Source organism: Elephantulus edwardii, unplaced genomic scaffold, assembly GCF_000299155.1.
Source record: "Elephantulus edwardii isolate Elephantulus edwardi_28Jun2011 unplaced genomic scaffold, EleEdw1.0 scaffold00047, whole genome shotgun sequence".
Classification (NCBI taxonomy): Eukaryota; Metazoa; Chordata; class Mammalia; order Macroscelidea; family Macroscelididae; genus Elephantulus; species Elephantulus edwardii.
In genome coordinates, this window is record NW_006399797.1 from 286,160 (window position 1) to 309,680 (window position 23,521).

Genomic DNA, 23,521 nt, shown 5'->3' on the forward strand with positions numbered 1-23,521 from the left:
GTATATGGATTGTATGCCTTTGCTTTCACTTTTAAGGTTTTCAGGAAAGAATAAAATAAATTCATCAATTTAGCACATTTAACTCAAGTCCTCAACAGAAATCCAATTAGCAAATAAAATCATTTTTTAACCTAAAATTTAATATAAACTATAAACTTCAAAATTTAAAAATAAACTACATAACTTTCTTTCAAAAGTGTTACTTCACTTTTTTTCTCACTAGAATATAGTCAACTTAGATTTTTGTTACACAGAATAACCAAAAATAAAATGCCCCATGTAAAGAATTTTCAACTTAGGGTGACAGTACAAACCAGAAAACATAGCATAATTCTGAAACCCAAAGCTAATAAGTGGTTACCATAGAGAGGACTAATTCTGTATGAACAATTCAGGCTAAATTGATACCATTTATTTTCTACCATGGCTGTTCAAGGGACCAGAGATCATCCAGACAATGAATATGTTTATTTTCTTTTTTATATTATGTAAAAAAGAAGTAAGAAATGTGATCATGACGATCACTGAGGCAGATGAGTTCCTGTAGTAACTTCACGGAAGTATTTGTATGAACACGGCTGGTGCTCTTAAGTGCTGTGTACAAATGCCACAAAATTAAAAAAGAAATTTTTCATTTATTACATGAGTCAGAATCTAAAACATCTCAATGTATTAAAATGATAGTGTAAGGGGAGCTCTGGTGGCCTAGTGGCAAGGAGCTGCAACTACAATCCCAGAGGCACACGGTTCAAATCCACCAGATGCTCTGCCAGGAAAAGGAGGGACAATCTCCTCCTGTACCAGTCAGATCTGATTTGATGGTACACTCACACAAAAATAAAAAAAAAAAATGATAGTGTAGAAGCAAACAAGAAATTTAGCTGGGATAAAAAGTAATGTTCTGAGTTTTTACGAACTTGTCTATTTAAGGCTTATTTGAAAGCAATTCTTACAAAATGACAACAGATAGAATTTCAGATGGCCACAAAGTAGATCTAAGTGAACAACTGAAAAGGCTGTTAAATAATAATAATATAACCTTAAATTCCACTATTCCAGTATTGCCATAAAAGATGATAATAGTTCCACTATATTCTGCATCCTTTTCTGGAAATATTGTCATGCTAGATACAATATGTAAGGAGAAGAACTGTAATGGGCTCTAGACCTGTACAGTCCACTATAGTAACTACTAGTCATAGATGCCTACTTAAATAAAATTAAAAATTTAATTCCTCAGCCATACTAAGAGCACTTTAAGGCTTCAATGTATAGGCATCCACTGGATATAAAGTGAACTGCACAAATATAGATCATTTCCATCATCCCAGAATGTACTCCACACAGCACTGATCTAGATTCCAACTCACAGAAGAAAAGTGAATTAGAATTTGTTCTAGGAGTGAAAGCTTTAAAAGGACCTTCTATTTTCATTTTTGCATGAATTATTAATAGGTAGAAAACAGAACAAAATTCTTTTACTCAGGAAAGAGAACTATGGTAATAGGCAGAACCTTCACAAGTACAGAGCTCTGTTGAACATATAAAAATACAGGCAATTAGACTTCTTGGATGATGCAAAAGGATACCTTCTTGTCTGCTAACTGAAATGAAGTCTTGAGCTTACCCAGAGGCACTTTAGAAGGAAATCTTGGCAATCTACCACAGTCTTACACAAACAACTACTCACAATTGCTGAGTTCTTTTCCTAAGTGTGCTATACTAATATTTTTCCATGTTGCTGACTTAAATTCCTTTTCTATTTTTTTCTGCTAATGGATTTAATGTTACCGAGATAAAACTGGTTCCATGGAAACTTCATTTAAGGTGGGCATTTTCCTAAACCAAGTGAAATGAGTGCGTTTGGGATGAAAATGGAACACCAGGTTAAAATCAAAGAGAATGGTTTGAGGCCTAAAACAGAAAAAACAAGATGTTCATTGTTTACTTTCGTATATCTTAAACTGAAGCATAATTTTTGTTAATCCTTCTCAGCAATCAAGAAATAAAAGTCACAAGGAAAAACTGTGTGTTCACTTTAGTTTACTCATCCACCACCATCATCATCCAACTCACAGATCTCTTCCAATCTGAAGTCTTGTCAGGATCATCACAGAAATTGCTGAAACTTGCCTGGGATGCTCTCCCGTGGCATCTATCACGATCCTCACTGTTCTTGGCATCTTCATCATCTATATTCTGCTGGCAAATAATTTCAACCTTTCGCAAACTGGTATAGATGGTTTCTGGAGATACTTCCCCCACACAGAAGCCATTCTCTAAATGTTATTTGTTTTAGTCTTTCTAAAAGAGTCTGGTTTTGTTCACCAATTCATTCTAATGATTATATCCCTTCATTTCATTATCTTTTTATAGAAGTCTTGAACGAGGGGTTTGATCATATAAAAGAACTGCTACCTTCAAATAAGACTACCATGATAAGACTATATGATCACCAGTTGAGGAAATATAATTTTTAATATTTTTGCTCTTTATAGGCATCAATAATATGAAAAACTAGCAAAGATTTCCTCTAAAAGAATCCCCTCTAGCCTTTTCCTACAACATTTATCTCCTCATTCTTTTAGAACATCGAAGTCCATCTACTCCTTCATATTACAACAAATCACCATACCAGTGGGCAGTATTCTTGCAGGGCTTGGTAACTATCTTGAAAATTACTATCAGCTTTACTTTCATTTCACTCACAATACAGCCAAAACTTCAGGAAAGCAAATCTCTCATATCCAATGGTTGTCGAGGCTGCAGTTTTCAAACTTGAAGTAGCTACAGTCCTGGTGACCAGAACGTCAAAAGGATGTCACCATCTAATCTACAATAGTATATCTATTGCAGAGATAGCAAGTTTAACATTTCTGTGGTGAAAGAGCCACAGAAACTGACCATATTTTTGCCCTGGTGATCCAGAAGCTCCTAGCCTACAAGTTTCTCCTTCTCATGAAAAGCACATTCTTTTTCATGAATTTAGAAATTGAGGTAAAACCCACCTTAAAATCTGGGATTCCTCTTTTGTTCCCAAAAGCTTCACTGTGATCTGAATTACAAAAGAGTCAGCTTGGTTTTGCTATCTTGGAGAAATCCACTCTTTTAAGTCATTCTCTTATTCATGCAGTATTTGATACAATATGTGTGCATTTTTTTGTAGTTTCATTTCTCCAGCTCTCTTTCCTTCTGCATCCATTTGCAAATGGACAACTCTTCGACCATGATATCTCTTGCTGACTCTGTTTCTTGTTTCTTCTGCTCTGACAATAACTTTCCATTTGAAGTCATAGATAGAGGACTTAATCCTAACTCCCGACATGATCATAAAATATTCTAAGATTTATATTTAAGAACTAAAAAATACATACATAATAGAATCTATTATTAGCTGGTTCTAACAGAGATCACAACATTCAAATACAAAGTGGACAAGAATCAAAGACCTCTTCATATATCTGCAAGCATATGAATCATATAACATGATTCATAATCATTAATCAAAGACACTAGCACTAAAATGACATCCTTAGACTATGAGACAAACAGACTTAATAGAAGAAACAAGGAAAGTGAGTCTATCTTATGTACTTTCGGAATATTATCAGCAGAGGCAAGTTAGTGGCAAAAGGCGCTAAACTTAGAAAATCAGAGGATCCGTAAGAGTAAAAAGCTCTGAGAGTTACAATGAGCCAGAGTCGACTCAATGACACTCAACTATAATGTAAATTAATGGTTTCAGGTAAGATGATCTGATTAGACTGAGAGAGATTGAAGGGACTCCCAAAACTACTGCCCTAAGACATCCTTTTAACTTGGAACCTAAGTCACTGCTGGCAGCCACCTTTCAGCTATATAATAGATTAGTACCGTGAAACACCCAGTAATGTGCATGATGAATGCTTTCTAGAGTTATCAACTATATGACAGAGAACAAGCAACCAACATTTGCCTTGAAACAAAGATAAGAAGGCAAGAAAGGGCAGGGAATGTGAAGGGATGGAAACTCACAAGGTGGGATGAAAATGGATAGAGTACTCACACATTGTGGACATAATTTTGCTTTGTTTACCCCTCTAATCAAAAGCTTGAGTCAGAAAACAAGTGTAATAATTATGTCAGTGCAGACTGTGGTGTGAAGGGTTTATTGTTCAAAATTACTTTCTTAGGCATTGGCTTTACTTTGCCTTGTGAATGGGCAGGAATATGCTAGCCTTTCTATGAGTGAATTGGCTGGTCTTGCAACTAAACTGAGTAGATTCAGCTGCAGATTCTTAGAATCTCACCAGTAGCAAAGAAGCAGAGAATGCAGTAACCATCCTTTGAGGCCAGAGATTCCTGCACCACCCAGATATAGGAGAGCAGGAGCTGCAGTAGATAACCAGAAACCCCATCTGAGACAGAGCTGACCCTGGGACTGCTACCTCACAGAGCCAGAGCTAGAAGCCTTCACCTACGTTTGCTGGAGCACTTGGAGAAGAAGGCGAGAGACTAAGAACTTTGTAACACGGGCCTAAAGGCATGAGGGCCTGTGAGCACCCTTGTGAGCAAAAGCTGTCCTGACTGAGAAATTACATGTTTTTGCCAAATAACATTGAATCCTGTTAACCTCGCTAATAAACCCCATAATAGTGTGGGTGATTCCATGTGCTCTGTGACCTACAGCAACAGATTTTGGACCCAGAAGAGCTCTGAGGGAGAAAGACTGATGTTGGAATTAGTGGAAAGAGGTGTGGGAGAATGGGACTATGCCTGACCTCATGAGAACTGATTTTGTGTTGTGGATGTTGCTGGTGGATACAATTTCCCTTGTAAAGTTAGCAGAGGTCAGATATGGCCATCCCCACAAGGTCCTTGTGTCTTTTGCACAGACAAATGGAGATTACTATTGATAGTTACTCAACGCCATTTAAACCAGTGCAGGTTTCTCTTTTTAATGCTTCAGTTGCTAACACATGATTTATGGACAGATTTCAGTGGGCTCAAGATTCTAGCTGATGGCTCAAAATTCAAAGGGATATAACTATCAACTTAGATTAATAAAAACAATTGTACCAGTTAGATTGTTATTTTTCTGAATATTGATGTACAGCCAACCTCAATTCATGACTTACTGTATGTAAGGTTTATCCCTTTATTATACAAACATGATAAAAGTAATATTTTTTTAACTACTGGATAAGGTAAATGAGGCTACACTAACTTCTTATACTGTCATGAAGCATGCACTGAACATGCATGGGTCCTCTATGCCAGAATTTTCTACATAATTCCATCATTTACTCAAGTTATACGTGTGTGCATTATTTAGCAGAGTGCTCCATATGTGAAAAAATGCGCACTTCCTAACAATTCAGCTACTGAAACCCTTATGTAACACAGTTGCACTTTGACATACACAGGGCTGCCAAGACTCAAAACAGACTTGACGGAAATTGATAAAAAAAATCAAATAAATAAGCGATTTTAACTATACAGCCGTGGAACAGCTTCTCACCACAAAGTGAGCCCTCCTTCCCTGGAAGTACACAAGGGCAAGTCAGACAACTCCTCTTAGTGGTATTTTTTCTATAAAGATAAATGTCTCTTCAGATTGTAAGCCACCAGGATTTTCTGGCCGATGCTCAGAACTGGTTATACAACACAGCAAAATCTTCCTTCCCAAACGCCCTGTATTTTTGATACTCAGATAAACAAGGGAAGCAAAAAGGTGTGCAAGGGGAGAATAAGAGAAACGGCTGGCAAACTGAACCCATCCTGCAGCTCTGAAGGAGTAAAGACCTGCAAAGCATTTTGTCACACAAAGTTACCATGGCATCTAACACTACAACTTACCACCCAACTAATGCTTGAACTTCTATCATACATGGAAGACTGCAGAGAAGCCTATACAAGAGAAAGTGGGACAGTAATTAGGTCAAGACAGAGTCACTCATAGAATCTTGCCACCTCAATTAAGAACAGCTTTGACTGTAACTTTAATTTTCTGTCTGTTTGGAAGAGTAAGCTTTGTATTCAGTTCAGTGAAACCTCTAGTAAAAGTTAAGCTTAATATTGCAAAGCAGCAATGAAAATGGCTAGTTTTAGGTTAGAGGCGGAGATAAGAAAATGGTATAGATTCAGGACAACATTGGTAATTAATATAGGCGATTTTGAGGCCAACTATATTGCAAAGTGAAGGTCAATGGGTTGTGGGCCAGTTTTGTGGGCTCCAAAAACACCCCTGAAGAAAGCTGACGAATGGATCACTATGTCAAATCTAAGAATGCTGTTACCTTGGAAACAAGAAGTTTAATTAATAGAAACAATTCTATGTATATATACAGACAGTCTATATATGTGTATATATGAAAAGAAAAATTTCTTACAAATAACCACACAATTTATAATAAATTATTCAGCTATTAATATAGCAAAAAAAAACCCCCTGAGTTTCTACCATTTGCCAGGAATACATGAATACTAAATCTACAATGAGAATGAAAAAAGGCATGGCATCAGCTTTTGTGGAAAAAAAACCAAACAAAACAAACCCTAACTTAAAATATATGACTGTATACAGTAATTAAGTAGGTACTGTGATAAGGAAACATGAAAATACTGTAAGTCTGATTTGGCAAAAGATGGGGAGGTTATGTTTTCGAAGCAATGATAAAAACATATGCAAAAGGCCTGAGGCAGGAACAGTCTGGTATGCTCCTACAACTAAAATAGCTCAGTGGTGAAGCAGCAGCAGCATCAAAGATTCCAGAAAGAATTCAATGGAAAAAGAGGTTACAGGTTATGTAGACCATTGTGGAGTTTCTCTTTCAATATAACATTCCCAACCATCTAATCCAACTTTACCATGTGGATAGGCAGGAACATGTGAGCAGGGCATATTCTATTTTCTATCTCACCATTCTACAAGGGAACTGGCCAGTCTCACCAATCTATGAATGGATTTACAAGTCTCTCCAAGAAATTGAGTGGCTCCAGGAGAAAATTAGACCTTCCCCGTCAGGAAAGCAATAGGAGCAAGAGAATGTATCAAGTTCTTAGGGCCCAGAAATTCTTGCTCCCATTACACCTACACCACCAATACCCATGGCAAAAGCAGAGACCAGAGAATCAACATGAGATGGGATGCCACCTGCCTTCCTACTGACAGAACCAGAGCTAAGCTAAGAGCCTTTGCCTAAATCTGTTGGACAACTTGGTGAGAGTAAGCCACTATTGGCCAGAGAGACAACTTTGTAACTTTGGCCTCAAGCCACAAGGCTCAAGACTGAGGTGCCTGAGGACCCATTAGAGAAACTGTCCTGACTATACTGTTATTAACCTTTTGACTTCTCCCAACATGGCTGTGTGGTCTTTGAACTATTCCGTCAGATTTCTTATCCAGCAAAGATTGGGGTTGAGATGAGTACAAAGAGGTGGACGAGTACAGGAGAATGTCTGACCTCATGGGAATTGGTTTTGTGGTGCTGTTACTGTTGATGGGTCCTATTCCCCTCTGTGAAGTTGGTAAAGATCACACATAACCATCTCCACACAGCACCTGCTCTCTTTATACCACTGTATGTCTCAGGTCGTGAGATGCGTTTTGCTCTTGATTAAAAGCAACAGGAAACCACTGAAGGACTGAAGAGACATGTCACAGATTTCAAATAGGCAACCTGCAAATTCAAACAATCTAGAAAGCTTTCATTCTGAAGACAAGTTGATGATAAACATGGAGGAAAAGGTGGTACGCTGCTTCCATAAGACTACATCCTGTTAAAACTACAGGGCAGTTCTTCTCTATCCTACAGAGTCACTGGAAGTCAGAACTGACTCCACAACAACAGACTTTTGTTTGTTTAAATTTACAAGGTATCTTAAGTGGAGCTCTGTCTAGGGCAAGTTTTATAGGTGCAAATCATATGTACTTATCTTTTACTCTAATTCTAGAAATTGCTGTATAAAATGTTTGTGTGTTTATTGTGTAAGACTTGAATTTTCTATGCTTATTTGCATAAGCATAGATTTGTTTGGTTTGTTTGCCCTAGTGAAAATGGCCAACCCTCCAGTGCAATGATATTAATATCTATTATTTTATTTAGATATTAAGGACACATTAGTTCATTTATCCACATCAGCAGAGCATACATTGGGGTTAAGTTGTGAACTTAATGCAGTCATATTCCACAGTTTCATCAACACCCAGATGTGAGTAAGTATGAGACAAGAGTTGTGTTCATTTAATCCAAAGCTACGCAGGACCCAAGACACTTAAGTTCTAATTCTGGCTAAAGCTGCCCCCCCCCAATTTAATAATATGACACACTGGTGCGTTCCAAAAGCTAACAACTATTTAAGCTTTAGCCTAGAATCACAATCAGATGTACCAGACTGACATACACCAGCTATTTCATTAGTTGAAAGTTTGTAATGCCCACTTGATTGATTTCCCTATAACTAACTTTACATCTGAGCTGTGAAGTTATTAAAATATCAATATCTTTAAAGCCATAAATTGAATTTGATGAGTTAAACCCTGGCACACAACAAGAAGCAACAGTCTCTTAAACTATCTCAAGTGGTTTTTTCAATAGTCTGATTTTTAGAATGTAATGAGGAATAATACATGCTTATGAAAGAAATTCCCATTTAATATGCTACTGGGTTCATACATAGGTAACTGAAGACTGCAGATCCTATTTCTGATCACTTATTCAATCCTAGCCTACTCGTCAACACCCACACGACTCCCACCTCATGGCCAATTTCCTTCCTGGGGAGAGATGTGGCCTGGGTCTGCAAGATGTTCAGAGATGTAAATAAGCAGGCACTTGGCAAAAACCATGATTGCTCAGTCTCAAAGCCACATGATGTATTTGTCTTTATGGAACTTGATTTTGAAAATAAACCTTGTTTATAAACTATCTGAAAAAGAGGAGAGCTGATTTAATGCTTGATGAATTTAGTCCTTGCATTCCTCTGTTTAAAAAAAAAAAAGTTCAATGACACTCAACACTCTTCTCTAAAGGTCCAAAACACTGAAGTGCAGAAGCCGCTTTCTCAGCTAATCTGACCAACTTACCAAGCTCCCTTTTCTTGCCAGATCCCACTCATCCTCATACTTTTCACGTAATGAAACTGAAAGCCCTGCTTGGTAGGGCAACAACCTCAATCATCCTCGAGGAGCCTGGGCCTTAACCGACCTGAGAATGCCTTTACTGCTTCTGTTCCCGCGCTGCTCTGGGCTGAAAACAAGCTTACTTTGCTTTGTTCTCTAGTCCTTAATGCATAGTAAGCACTGGTCAAAATTTGCCTCCCCATACAGCTCCTCAGGTTAGAAACGTTTGGTTTTTAATTCTGGAGTCCTCAGTTGTTTTCTTTTTTTAGCCACTGGCAAAGAAGTTAATAATAATTTACCCCAAATGTAGTGTTCTTTCTCCCACCTCTCATCTCTGCTCCATACTGCTGCCAGGATGACAGACATTTCTATCCCATGCTTTCCCCTGAGACACTCCCTCCTAATTCTGGTCCACAAAGGCTCCTGCCTTGGCTCCCTGCCTCAAGTCTTTGCTTCTCTGCCAAGATGACCACAACCGAAGCAGCAGCTGCCGCCGCTGCTGCTCACACTTTTCTGAATTCTTTCATGTACATTATGCCATCTGATCCTGTACCAGAACCACATGATATACATGACAGACATTTAATGCTTTCTGCAAATGAAAAAGAGTTCATTAACACTGCACAGGGTCAGACAGGTCATTAATGTGAGGCAAGACAAAACACTGTGTGGCTGAGTTCTAATCCAGATATTTTCACCCTCACACAAAAGCTCATGGCCTCTCGCCATCACAAAGACGTTTGAGGAGCATCTCAAATGTGCTGCACACTCTATCGGGCTGTTCTGGGGACTGAAACCTCAGTAAGCTTTCTGAGCTGCCCTCAGATAAAGCAGGTGCCAAATGCCACAAGAAAACCACACATGCTGTTCTTGAGAGAATGTCAACACTACACAAAAAGAAAAAGATCACTATACAACTTGGAATTCTACTGTAAGTAATCCTCACCTCACTTCAGAACTGTTCTCTGTAGTAGACAAATTGCACCAAACTACTTAAGGAAGGTCTTGAGTGTCAATCATATGGATTACCCCTCAACATAAAAAACAAACCAAAAACCCGAAAATCCTCACCACTGGACCAACAGGTAGCATCATGATAGTTTTCTTTTACCTTTACCTAAAATTAGCAATCATGGGAATAGCAGTCAACAAATCAAAAGGTATAATGAATAAGCAAAAAGTGTGCCAAGGGCTTTTTTAAAGTGCTAAAGAGAAAAAAGATACACTTTAAGGACGAAAGTGCGCCTAATCAAGCAGCAGTCTTCTCAATTGCTTAATAGGCATGTGAAAATTTGCCAATGGATGAGGAAGACTGAAGAAGACTCGATGTCTTTGAATTTTGGTGTTGGAGAAGAGTACTGCACATCCTATGGACTATCAAAACAATACACATGTCTATCTTGCTGCAGCTGCAGCCAGGGTGTTCCACTGAGGCAAAGATGGTGAAATTTCTTCTTACATACTTTGAACATATTGTCAAGAGGGGCCATCATGAAAAAGACATCACACTGGGAAAAGCAGGGATCAGAGAAAGAGAGGTAGACCCTCAATAAGAAGGACTGATTCAGTGACCTCAACAATGGACTTGAGCATGGCAGGGATTTTGACGATGGCTCAAGATAAGGCAAGGTTTCTATCTCTTGCTCATAGGGTTTTCAAGGGTTTTATTTGATACAGTGGCACTGAACAGCAACAACACTGCACCCCCAAGCCATCTGTAACTGCAGAGAATACATGATGTGCAGGAGTAGGATCTGAAGCATCTAGTGGATAGGAAACAACTATTTCCCATGTATACTCTTTTGAAGTTCTCTTAAAACATTAGCAATATTTTTATGCACACATTGTCTCTCTCCCTCATTAATGGGAATCCAACAAAGCAGTTACAGTACAGATTTGAGGATGCCGTAACAAAATACAACAACTTTTGTGGCTAATAATAATAGAAGTTTACTGTCTCACTATTGTGAACCTCAAGGTGCAAACCAAGGTACCTGACTTATTGATTGCTTCTGAGAGAGAAAATGCTCCACATCTTTCTCCAAGATTTCTTTGGCTTGCAGCTGCATCTGTCTCCATGTTAACAGAGCCATCCTTCTGTCTCCCAGTCTCTATCTATTCTTTTTTACAGTCATATAAGAATTCAGTCCACTCTACTCCAGTATGACCTCATGTCAACATAACTAAAAACATATTTGAAAGACATTATTTCTAAATGTAGCCATATTCATAATAAAGAACAGAGATTAGGGCTCCAGCATACCTTTTGGGAGACACAATGCAGTGATTTTTGTCTCAGTGTCTAACAGGCCAGTTTTGTACATTTCTTTTGTATTCTTGGGTGTTCAGATTTTTGGGTTTTTTGGGGGGGAGATTAGCTCAGGAAGTGACAAAGTAATTTAAATTTATGTAGAATAGAGGAGGCATGAAAAGGCTGTATCTCAACATCAAATCACCTTAATTGTGCTATTACAACTTGGGAGGCAATGAGAAAGGGTCAAGGTTATATTCACCTCAACTGCACTCTAGGATATGTTCTCACCAGCTGGAATGGTGAGCTGGATCCCTGCAACACTTAGATTATTCCTCTTGTATGTGTATGAGTTCTTTTAATACTACTGCTGTTTCTGCTATAATTTTTAGCTAAGCATTAATAATTGAAAACAACTTAGCTACAACACAAATACACTGTTTCCATGATCAATTAGTTTAACCAAAATTATAGGCGATCTGACTGAATTTTGCAAAGTGTTCCTGATTATTGGATATATACCTTTAATTCATACATTAATTAAGCACCAACTATAAACCAAAACCTGTCTTGGGGAAAAGAAAGAGTCAGTCACAGAGGCCTCAAATACAGATGGGGAGAAAAATACACAGAAGCAACTGATTAGCACTAGGATGTACCTAGCAAGAGGGTCCCAGTTCTGGGTCAGCCTCCCAGGAAAACTACCCCTGCCTCTCCATCTAAGAGAGGAACTCTTTCTTCGCACTCATACCCACTTGATTCTTCTCTACAGCACTTACTCCTTTTCTGACTACTTTGCTTACATCTTTGTTTTTTTACCTTCCATGAGAAGGTCGGTTCTATGAAGACAAAGGTATCTGTCTGGTTCATTGCTGAATGCCCAGAATTTAGAACCGTGCCTGACACATTGTAAGAGTTGGTCTATATTCACCAAAGGCTTTCCCTGACAACCTTCTAGAGATGGCAACTGCTCAGAGCTCTCTATCTGCTCTTCTTTCCTTTTCCTTCACAGCAATTTTCTCAGACTGGTCTTATTGTGGTTTGGGTTTTGTTTTTTTTTTTTCTTCTCCCTTCACCAGAATTGACAACCTTGGATAAATGAGAGTTTCTTTTACTCACTGCTGTATCCTCAGCACTTAACACAGACCCCAGGACACAGTAGGCCCTGAATGCATTTTAGGTGAATGAATGGATGAAAGAATGTTCATCATCTTCATGAGCATCTGAGCTTGCATCCCCTGAGCACGTGGTCTATAAGGCTTTGCTGGTATTTTCTCTCAAAATTTTCATAACTAGTCAATGAACAGTCGCTGTTATTATTTTCACTTTATAACCAAGGAACCTCAGACAGACAGTGAGTAACTTGCTTAAGGTCACAACCTTAGCAAGGTGCTTTGTGTACCATGGGTCAGAACCAATCCACAGCTGACCCTCCAGCAAGTTCTCAGAGACAGCGAATCGCACAGGAGGAGACTGCTCATCCTTCTCCCATGATGCAGCTGGTGGAATCAAACCACATGCCATATGGATTGCAGCACAGCTTCCTACCACTAGGCCACCAGAGCTCCCAGCAAGGGGAGTCATCTGAACTGAGCTTTGCTTTTAATATTGTTGTTCTTGTTGTTATGTGCCGTTGAGTTACTTGTGACTCATAGCAACCCATGTACAACAGCTCTGAACCTTGCTCTATCCTGAGCCAACCTTATTGTCTCTGACACCTCTACCCCCAACACCCCAGTCACTGAAGTCAATTCGTCTCGAGAGTTTTCCTCTCTTGTGCTGTCCCTCCCCTCCCCAAGCATGATGTCCCTTTCCAAGAACTGGTCCCTCCTTGCAACATGCCCAAAGTATATTAGAGTTTCAGAATCCTTGCCTCCAAGGAGAAGCCTGATTTCACCATCTCGAGGACAAACCTGTTTGTGAGAATGGCTAGATATAGCAGTCCATGGTATATTCAACACTCTTCTCCAGCACCACAACTCAAAGGCATCAATTTTTCTTCTATCATCCCTAGTCACTATCCAGCTTTCTGACACATGCAAAGACCATGGCCTGGATCAGGCACACCTTAATCTCCAGACTGAAATTGCTGTTCTTCCATACTCTGGGGAGGTCCTGACAGCAAACTTTCCCTAATGTAATTCATCAGTTGATTTCCTGAGTGTTGACTGTGGAGCCAAGCAAACATTAGTAGTAGTAGTAGTAGTAGTAGTAGTAGTAGTAGTTATGTGCCACCAAGTCGTTTGTGACTCATAGGGATGCTATGTACAAGAGCCCTAAATGCCGTTCTATCCTGTGCCAACCTCACTGTCTCAAACACATTCATTCTCACCACTCCACTCACAGAATCGATCCATCTCATTGAGGGTCTTCCTCTCCTGCACCGTCCCTCCACTCTCCCAAACATGATGTCCCTCTCCAAGGACCAGTCCCTCCTTGCAACATGCCCAAAGTATGTCAGACAAAGCTTCAGAATCCTTGACTCCAGGGAACATTCTGGCTTCATCCTCCCCAGGACAAACCTGTTTGTTCTCCTAGCAGTCCATGGTATATTCAACACTCTTCTCCAGCACCACAACCCACAGGCATCAATTCTCTTTCTATCATCTCTATTCTCTGTCCAACTCTCCGATGCACAGCACACAATTGCAAAGACTATAGCCTGGATCAGGCGCACCTTAGTCTCCAGCCTGACGTCGTTGCACTTCAGTACTCTTGAGAGGTCCCTCACAATGCAATTCGTCTCCTGATTTCCTGGCTGCTGTTACCAACAGTGTTGACTGTGGAACCAAGTAAATGAACACTATTAACTATCTCAATCTCTTCACCCTCCAATACTGATGCTGCCAATTGGCCCAGTGGTGAGAATCTTTGTTTTCTTGACATTGAGCTTCAATCCATATTGAAGACTGCAGTCCTTGACCTTCTGCAGCAAGTGCTTCAGGGCCTCCTCAGTTTCAGAGTGCAGGGTTGTGCCATCTGCATAATGCAGGTTGTTGAACATTCTTCCACCAGTTCTAATGCCACATTCCTCCTCGTACAGCCCAGCGTCTCGAATGATCTGTTCTACATACAGATTAAAAAGGTAAGGAGAAAAAACACATCCCTGATGGAACCCCTTCTTGATTTTGAACCATCCAGTGTCTCCCTGCTCTGTTCTGATGACTGCCTCTCGGTCCAAGTATAAGTTTCTCATTAGCACAATCAAAGGTTCTGGGATTCCTATTCTTCTCAGAGTCAGCCACAGCTGGTTGTGATCCACACAGTCGAAAGCCTTTGCATAGTCAATGAAGCACAGATAGATATTCTTCTTCTTTTTATACTTCCTGGATCATTCAACATTCCACCCAAGCTATCTTGAAGTATTGCCACCTGTGGCTTGAATTTGTTTTTATTATTATTATTATTATTATTAGTGGTTTGTATACAAAATTTATGTGCATTGTTGTTTCATTTATGTACATATTCCTCACACATTCTTTCATTCATACTGTTTCATATAATCATTCTCATACACTGTGCTTTATAAAATTAATCACCATTAATCTATGACCACTGCATAAGACCATTCATTAGAGTAAAATGATAATTAGTAAGATGTGTTTTTTAAAAAGTCCAAAGATGGAAGAGGAGGGGAGCAAGTGGGCTTAGGGTGGGAAGGGGGGAATCACAGGGTCACAGAGTTTGGAGGTCTCAAGGAGAGGGTGAAGGAATTAAGATAGATCTAGTGAGCTTTGCTTTTAATTACTGCTCCAGTGGTGTGATCAGAGCATCACTTGAGAAGAACAGTGTCATCTTTACTCCCGAGCTAGTGCATTTATCTCCTAATTATCTGCACCAAAATCCACTCTCTGACCACCTACAGCACAATCTTCCATACTCAACACTTAGTGAATGTTTCACACTAGGAATCTGATCATTTCACTCAACCTTAAATCTCCTCCATTACTTTTCATCAATAGAGTACCTTCTTAGGGTCCCCACCAGTAAAAGAGGCTAATATATACAAACTTCTCTGGAAAAGTGACAATGTTTTTTCTCTGAGAAAATGAAAGACACTTGGGATGAACTAAATCATCCTTTCTGTCTGGCATAGGAAATAAGGGGAAACAGTTTCTAAGTTGTATCTTGCCAGTGATGCCTAAAATATGTATTCCATATCAGATCAGAACCAACACAGCAGATCACTTAGGTAGGGCATAAACTAAACTCAAATTCACTAATTTGGAATCTCTAGTGTGGAGTCACGGAGTCCTGGTGATATAGTGTGTTATTATGTTCTGGACTGCTAAGCAAAAAGGTTCAAGTCCATCAGTTTTACTACAGGAGAAAGATAAACCAAATGGCAACAAATCTGGAGGACAGAACAGAAGTGCTTCATAGCATATTTTCATATCTTTCTTCCCCAGGGATAAGCTGGTGGATTTGATCTATTGACCTTTTAGTTAGTCTGCAAGCACTGTAACCATTATGCCTCCAGGGTTTGTGAAGATCCAAGTAGCAACATTTAATAACTGGAAATTCCTCTTGTATTGCTACTTAACTCACAGATTCAAACTTACCCTATTCCATGCCTAAGGTTTAAAAAATAACCAAGTCTAAAGTTGTTATTTTTACGTACCATAGAAACAGAGCCAACTTATAGCTGATCCTTCAGAGGGTTTTCAGAGGCAGTAAATCACGCAGGAGGACACTGTCCATCTTTCTCCAGAGAAGCAGCTAGAAGATTCAAACCATGGGCTTTTCTGTTGGCAACATAACTCCTAACCACTAAGCCACCAGGGCTCCCTAACCTAGAGTAGGTAAGGTTAGAATGTTACAACTACACAACACAAAACACCAAACCAGTCGCCTTTTATTCTGACTCATGTATGCTGTATAGGTTTATAATGGTCAATTTTTCAGACGGGTTTTTTAGTTAGGAAGCAAGTTCATTAAGCCTTCATACCCTTAACAGACACTCATAGAATTCTATAACTATCATATTCAGCAAAATCACTGCAGTTATCATTCCATTTCTCCCTGCAAAGTATACTAACAGAAAGTAAATTGTGAGAGAAATGAATTAACAATATAAACCATGCCTTACACTTCTCATACCAACAGACGTTATTATTATTGCTAGGTGAAGCTGAGTTAAATATGACTCATAACGACCATATGAACAACAGGTCAGAACCCCATCCTTTGCTGTTCCATCTTCATCATCTCTAGCAAACTTGAGCCCACTGCTACAGTCACTGTCAATTCACCACTGGAGGTTTTTTCTCTTACACTGCCCCTATATATTGCCAAGCCTGAGGTCCCTTTCCAAGGACTAGCCTCTCCTAGCAACACGTCCAAAGTATGTGAGATGGTGCTTCATCATCTTTGCCTCCAAGGAGCACTCTGGGTGCAGTTTGTCCAAGACTTTTCTGTTTGTTCTTTTGGCAGTCCACAGGACGCTGACTTCTAAGCCATGCTAAATCGGCATGCCAATCCAATGAAAGCTAATCTTTGAAGGTCTTTTACCTTTTAAAAGATCCCTCAATTCAACTCAACTCACTGTCATTAAGTGAGAGCAGGTCATAGTTGACCTTCCCAGTGGATTTCTGAGAGGATGGATGAAAATCCCATGAGAGAAGATGGCTTATCTTTCTTCCTCAGAGCTGAGGAGTCAAACTGACAAAGATGTGTGGAATTTGGGTTACTAGCAGCACAAAAATTCCGTAAGGACCATACCACCGAAGTTTTCCCACTCAAAACTCACTGCTTTCAAGTCAGAACCAACTCATAGCTGCCCAGTGGGTTTTCAGAGGCTGTAAACTGCACAGAAGACTGTTCATCTTTCTCCCTTAGAGTGGCCGATAGACTCAATACACTAGACTTATTGTTGACAGTGAAACTCCCTATGTTCTAGGCTATTAAAGCTCCTTAGAAAGACTCCTAGAAAAGTAAAAACAATAATAACAATAAATTTTGTTATTGAGGGAAATACATAATGCTCATCTAACTGATTTTCTTAATAATGGATCCAACAATTAGCTTACAACTCACATAGTGGAAAGAGGTACATACACATTACAAGTACACACAGTCCTTTCTATGTCATAACTCCTCCACTGCACAGAACTGTGCAAGCCCAGAAAGAAGAATAATTTAAAATCTTGCCTAAAGTATAAATTGACCATTTTTAAAGCATAAAGATTAAAATTATTTTACTTGTACTTTCACAAGTTAAATAATTTGAATCTCTGTGCTTTAAAAATTATCCAGATAAATGTTTTCCTCTACCTGTCACTCTGGAGACTAAGATATGCCTGATACAGGCCATGATCTTTGTAATCACTTGCTATGCAGCAGAGAGCTGGACAATGACTAGGGAGGATAGAAGGAGAATTGATGACTTTGAGCTGTGGTATTGGAGAAGAGTACTAGATATACCATGGACTGCTAAGAAAAGAAATAGGTTCAGTTAAACCAGGCTTCTCCTTGAAGGCAAGGATTCTGAAGCTTCGTCCGACATACTTTGGTCATGTTCAAGAAGAGACTAGTCCTTGGAGAAGGATGTCATGCTTGGGAGCATGAAGGGACAGTTCAAGAGAGGAAGACCCTCTATGAGCTGGATTTATTCAATCACTGGGGCAATGGGGGTAGATGTGTCAGAGACAGTGAGATTGGCACAGGACAGAATAGGGTTTAGGGCTGTTGTACAAAGGGTCACTATGAGTCACAAGCGACCCAATGGCGCATAACAACAACCACGCACTACCACTGAAGAGATTGCAACTTGTAATGTCCCTAGAGGATAGAATGGTCATTGTTGTGTGCTACTGAGTGAGAACTGATGCATAGCTGACCTTCCAGTAGGTTTTCAGAGGTAGTACATTGCATGGGAGAAGATTCCCCATCCTTCCATGGAGCATCTAGTGGATTCTAACCACATGCTTTTGGGATTGCAGCACAGCTTCTTACCAGTAGGCCATCAGAACTCACACAGAACAGACCAGAATCACCCTATCCAAGACCATGAATCTCTCATCTTTTCTCACTGAATAGCTTGTGGATTTAAGCATAACGGTCAAGCAGCCCTGAGAACTACATTGCTGGATATGAGATTTCATTGTGGTACCACAACAATTTTCCCATCTGAGTCATGTAATGTGGTTTAACCAGGTTATTTTTTTTAGCATTTTTCACATTTCAGAAACATATTTCAAGTACTGAATTTTACTTCTGATTGTTTTCACGTGCCACTTAGAAAAAAGAAGACAGCAAATGGTTCACCCTCTACCACATATCATGGCAATTAGACATTCTTTACAAACAAATGTCTGTACTGCAATCACCAAGGACTAGAGGGGACAACAAAACATGTGGAGGAAAACAGGTGAAGAAGTAACTCTTGTAAGATTATTTTACAGGTCTGAAAGCAATTTTTCTGTTTCCATATTAAATAAGCAAGACCCTGGCATAAGTATCTCTTTGCAGACTTTCCGTAATCTAGGTAATAAAGTGAATCTCTCATTATACATGATGAACAAAGTGATTACTAAGAGGCTGCATTGCAAAAATTACGGGCAACATGGTGAGCTTACACAGACTGACTTACACAGAGCAGTCACTAACATACAAACAATACAAACAAAAAGCTCAAACTTCCTAGGTTTCTTCTAACTGCCTAGATTTCATTCTACTTTTCTTATTACAAAGTTACAGCTCTAAAGTGCAAACACAAAGTTATTTCTTTCCTAAGACATTTTAATTTTCTTGTAAATTCTTATAGCTTTCAACTCTAAACCCTGTGTATGAGAAGAGTATTTTCTTCACCCCTAAGTCTCCAGATAAAGAAACTCCCCTGCAGCCCCTCTCTCAGCCCTACTGCACGCAATGGCCTGAAGTCCGGGAACATGCTGACAGAATCTGCCAATACACAGGCAAGCAGAGTAAGTAGGGCAGAGTGACGCTCCCTGGGACTGAAAAAGGCCCCACTGGCCAAACAAGAATAGTTAGAGATGTTCAAGAAACTGAAATCATTGCAAATGGAATCATTTGGACTCCAAAATTGCATGAGATTGCAAAAGACAAAGAAAATAGGTATTAATACTAACATAAAAATAATTTTTAAATTTAGTATTTATTTGTCACATACCAACTGCTTTTTCTTTCATTCCTTTCTGGTTCTGATCTTTGGAAAAACCACATCGGTATCAAATGTCACTTCGTTCTTATTCAAACAGAGGAAGGCAGACAGAGCGGCTGCACCAGTGACTTAGCTGACCCCAGCCCTCAGTAAAAACAAACCTCCATAAATCACCAGATGTAAGCAATTGGGGAGTGATCATTTTAATTAATTGAACAGCTTTCCTGAAATTTACTATATAATTTCAAGCCTCCAAACACCTTTGCCAGAAGCAACTGATTTTTTTTTAAGTTGTTTAAGAGTGAAACATTTTTAACTCTGGCTTAAATCTGGTTTCTAAGATTAAGGTAGTCAGCCATTTAATTTTAAAAAATGAAATCATCAAATGCTACCTTCAAATGCCAAAAGCCAAAATCGTTTCCAAATTTTGTCTTTAATGCATGATGAATATAAACATGTTATCTGCCCTCAAAATACAGAAAATCTAATACAATTTTCTCTGAAAACTTCTTACCTGACACGCAAGATTTCTGAGTTCAATTGTATATTTCATTTCAATGGTATAAAATGATAATTTGATGTGATGTTTCTCAACCAGATACCCACTGCATATACCATGTTGAAGCATTTCCCCTTATAAACAACTGCCGGCCATTCCCTAATTAAGAACTACAGAGTATCAAATCCACCAGATGTTCCCCTGGAGAAGGAAGGGCAATCTCCTCCTGTGCCTGTCAGATCCGATTTGACGATACACAACAACAACAACAAAAGAATACCTAACCCAGAGATCCCAAGCCAGCCAGTCATGGCAGCAACACTAGAATTAAAATCCTAGTCTACAGAATACAATCAAATATTTGTCTCTACAGAGTGAAGGTGGCTTCTCAGAGTCTTGAAAAATAGCTCAGTAATGCAGCAAAGTATCTAGGGCATTGTTACAATACTTGAAATTGAGGAATCATACTTTAAGCTGGAGAACTACTCAAGCAATTTAATGAGCCCTTCTCCATTATCATCTGAAGGTAAGCATCAAAAAGGTCACATACTCTGGTTATAAATACTTGACTCTAGTCAACTGGTCCATGTGAACTCATGATCTCTGCAGCAAACATATGTAAAATCTGATTAATATTCACTTACAATGAGAGAAAGGTAATGTTTCTTGAGACAGGTCCTAGATTTGGAATGGTCTCCAATTCATTGTTGTTCAGTTTCCTAGAAATGTTCCCAAGAAAGAATCTGATTAGATATAATTCACAGAGGTAAAAACTCTCAAATTTTTTTCCAAAGGTTCTTCTTTAGTCAAATGTCTAAATAGTTTTTTATAATCCAAATGTCCTTTCCAGTTAAACAGTGTGATGGGTAAAACCTATTTTACTTAAACCTCACAGAGAAATAAAACTCACATTTCCCGAAGGTTTTGAAGGTGGCTCATGGAACTTGTTTTGAAGAAAGACAATCTGTTGTGGCCCAAGTCCCTAATGAAAAAATAAATAAATAAAATTATAAGCAGTTTCTAAAAATCCCAAATAGTGCTTTGTAACGCCTATAAACTGTCTCTATCAACACCAGTGACAACTTAAGAAATCACTGGCCTGGCCTGTCCACAAACCAAATGGCAACAAAAATGTCAAATGCAAAAACACAAACTCTGGGAGCAAAATTAGTTTAGGAGGCTGGCAAGATTCAAATGCTTAAGCCCACAAACGTTTTAAGAGATGGTTTTTGGCACACGGTGAACAGATCTTTTGTGAACTGGTTGTTTGGCTTTACCTTCCCCACCCCCTTTCCATCTCCCCACTCCCAACTTGATATGATGAAGTCATGGCTTATGAAAAGTGGCTAATTAGGAAGGCTGCTGAAACTGAAGTCTTAAAGAAACCCTTTTATTATCATAAAACTAAGCATCAATGTCCTTACTACAGTTAAACAAAACAGAAATTGCTTTCACACATTATTTGTTTCTCTAGATTAAGATACCAAATATTTACACTTGACGGGTGCACTTATGTGTGTGTCTGTCAAGTGTAGACAACAATTTTAACCCTCTGTTTTCCTGAATTATTAACATCTCAGTATTTGGTGATTTAATGTATAATTTAAACCATACCCACCACTTAATAAAGCTACACAGACTGGGAAGAAATCTGTGAACAGATTTTTGTTACTGTTCTTTGAATCATTAAAGAAAATCTGCTCCTAGTCTACTTTATAACATTTTTTATGGGACATTTCTGTTATTTATACATGCATCTCCTACATAACTGACACTATTAAGCTAAAAAGTCATTTAGTTTAGATTCACAACATATGATAAAATCTGGTAAATATGCTTGGCCCTATTTCCTGTATGTGCCAGTACACTGATCCTGTGCATTCAAAATGGTGTATATTATGAAAATGAAGAGGCTGAATACAGAATGCCAGGCTATCAAAGAGTATGGCTCAAAGTTCTCCACAGATTGAGATTAACCAACCTTTACTGAAGTAATTCATTCAGTGCTTAAAAATGAAAATGAACTGTTCAGATAACCGAAGCTGATTGGCAAAAGGTATGAATCATCCCTTATATATGCAGGGGGTGGGGACCAAAAACTCACACCCAGGACAACACACTGCTCGGAATGCACGTCCACTGGCTCAGAATTAGAAATCAGAGATCCGTTCCATTCTCAAATTCTTGAGTTGAGAACAAACCTGGATTTCTCTACTTCATCAAAAAAAACAAAAACAAAAAAAAAAAAAAAAAACCCAAACCCAAAACACAAGTCTGCAAAAGGTTTTATTTGAAACATGTTTGCCTAAAGACCTACCAGACAGTAACAGACATGAGCAGATTTGTTCTGGTAGAGTTATAACATGAAGGGGGAGGAAAAAAAACCTGGCACAGTCTTTCAACTATAAAAATCCTGCAATTACAACCACCGCTGTGCATGCTCCCCACTCTGGAGCCAGCCACTTTCCCTCCCAGCCCAGCTCCCGCCCATCTGGACTTCATCAAGGAAACCCGTGAGCCCAACAACTCACGGTAGGTTTCAAACAAAACCTATGTGTTTTTTAGCACCACAGACAGTCCCAGACTTCCCACAGGTTTTCAGAAACAACCAAGGAAGATGGCCCTTCACCTGGGAGGTAAGCCTGGGGGTCAACACAAAGTTGTCTTTGAAACAACTTGACTAGAGGACATTTAACCAGCCTACAGCTGGGCTCCCTCTTATTTCAAGTCACAAAAAGAAAGTGGGAACCAATCTAGCAATTTACATTTAATACAAATGATATCCTACTTAATGACACAGAGAAAAACCATACCCTTCATTTTAAGGATTCTTTCATAACACAATCTTGTGAGAAGTGATACCAGGTATTGAACTTCTCACCCCCTGCCCCACAATCCTTTCTCTCCACCAGTAATTGGATGAGATTCTCGAAAACAATAGCCTTTTAAAAATGAGAAACTGCCTTCACAGAAGAGTGCACATGTGGGGACCAATCGTTTCTGACCCAGAACCCGACCTTAAATCTTTCAGTCATTGCAACGCACGCCTATTCCCCAATTCTGTGCCTTATGACAGAATATTACATGAGGTTGTGGAAGGAAAGAAAGCAAGGAAAAAAGATTGTCCTCTTAAGTTACTTTTATTGCCAAACACAGCCCTGAAAGTTTCAATGTACCTAAATTTAGATTTAATATCGTTTGTTTCAGAAAGATTACTTTCCAAAGTATGTCACATTTTCCTACATCATCCTATACTGTTTTTTAATAGCTACACCATTAAAATCAGATTCCAACTGTGTGTTTTCTTAAACCCACAGGGACATAAAACATTCAAAATGGAAGGTGGAGTCTTCATTTTCAGATTTCCATTTATGAACAGCTTTCCTAGAATTGTCTGGAAGGGGGAAGGGTGGGAGGTTAATCCTTGGGAAAGAGGTGCAGCAGGGAGGTGTTAACTACTTCTCCAGAACTCAAGCTGGCCAAATACTTGAAAATCCAACTCTTTACCAAGGCAGAGAAATCTCTTTGGCATTATTAACAGAGAAT

At 39.1% G+C, this 23,521-nt stretch overlaps 1 protein-coding gene across 1 annotated transcript in view; it reads right to left on the reverse strand.

Moving 5' to 3' along the window:
- LRIG3 (leucine-rich repeats and immunoglobulin-like domains 3) overlaps positions 1-23,521 on the reverse strand; it is a 68,863-nt gene that overhangs the window by 41,926 nt on the left and 3,416 nt on the right. The window contains exons 2-3 of the mRNA XM_006886036.1: positions 20,886-20,957; positions 20,620-20,694 (exon numbers count right to left, since the gene is read on the reverse strand). Coding sequence (XP_006886098.1) covers positions 20,620-20,694; positions 20,886-20,957 — 147 coding nt within the window. The remainder of the gene's footprint in view (positions 1-20,619; positions 20,695-20,885; positions 20,958-23,521) is intronic.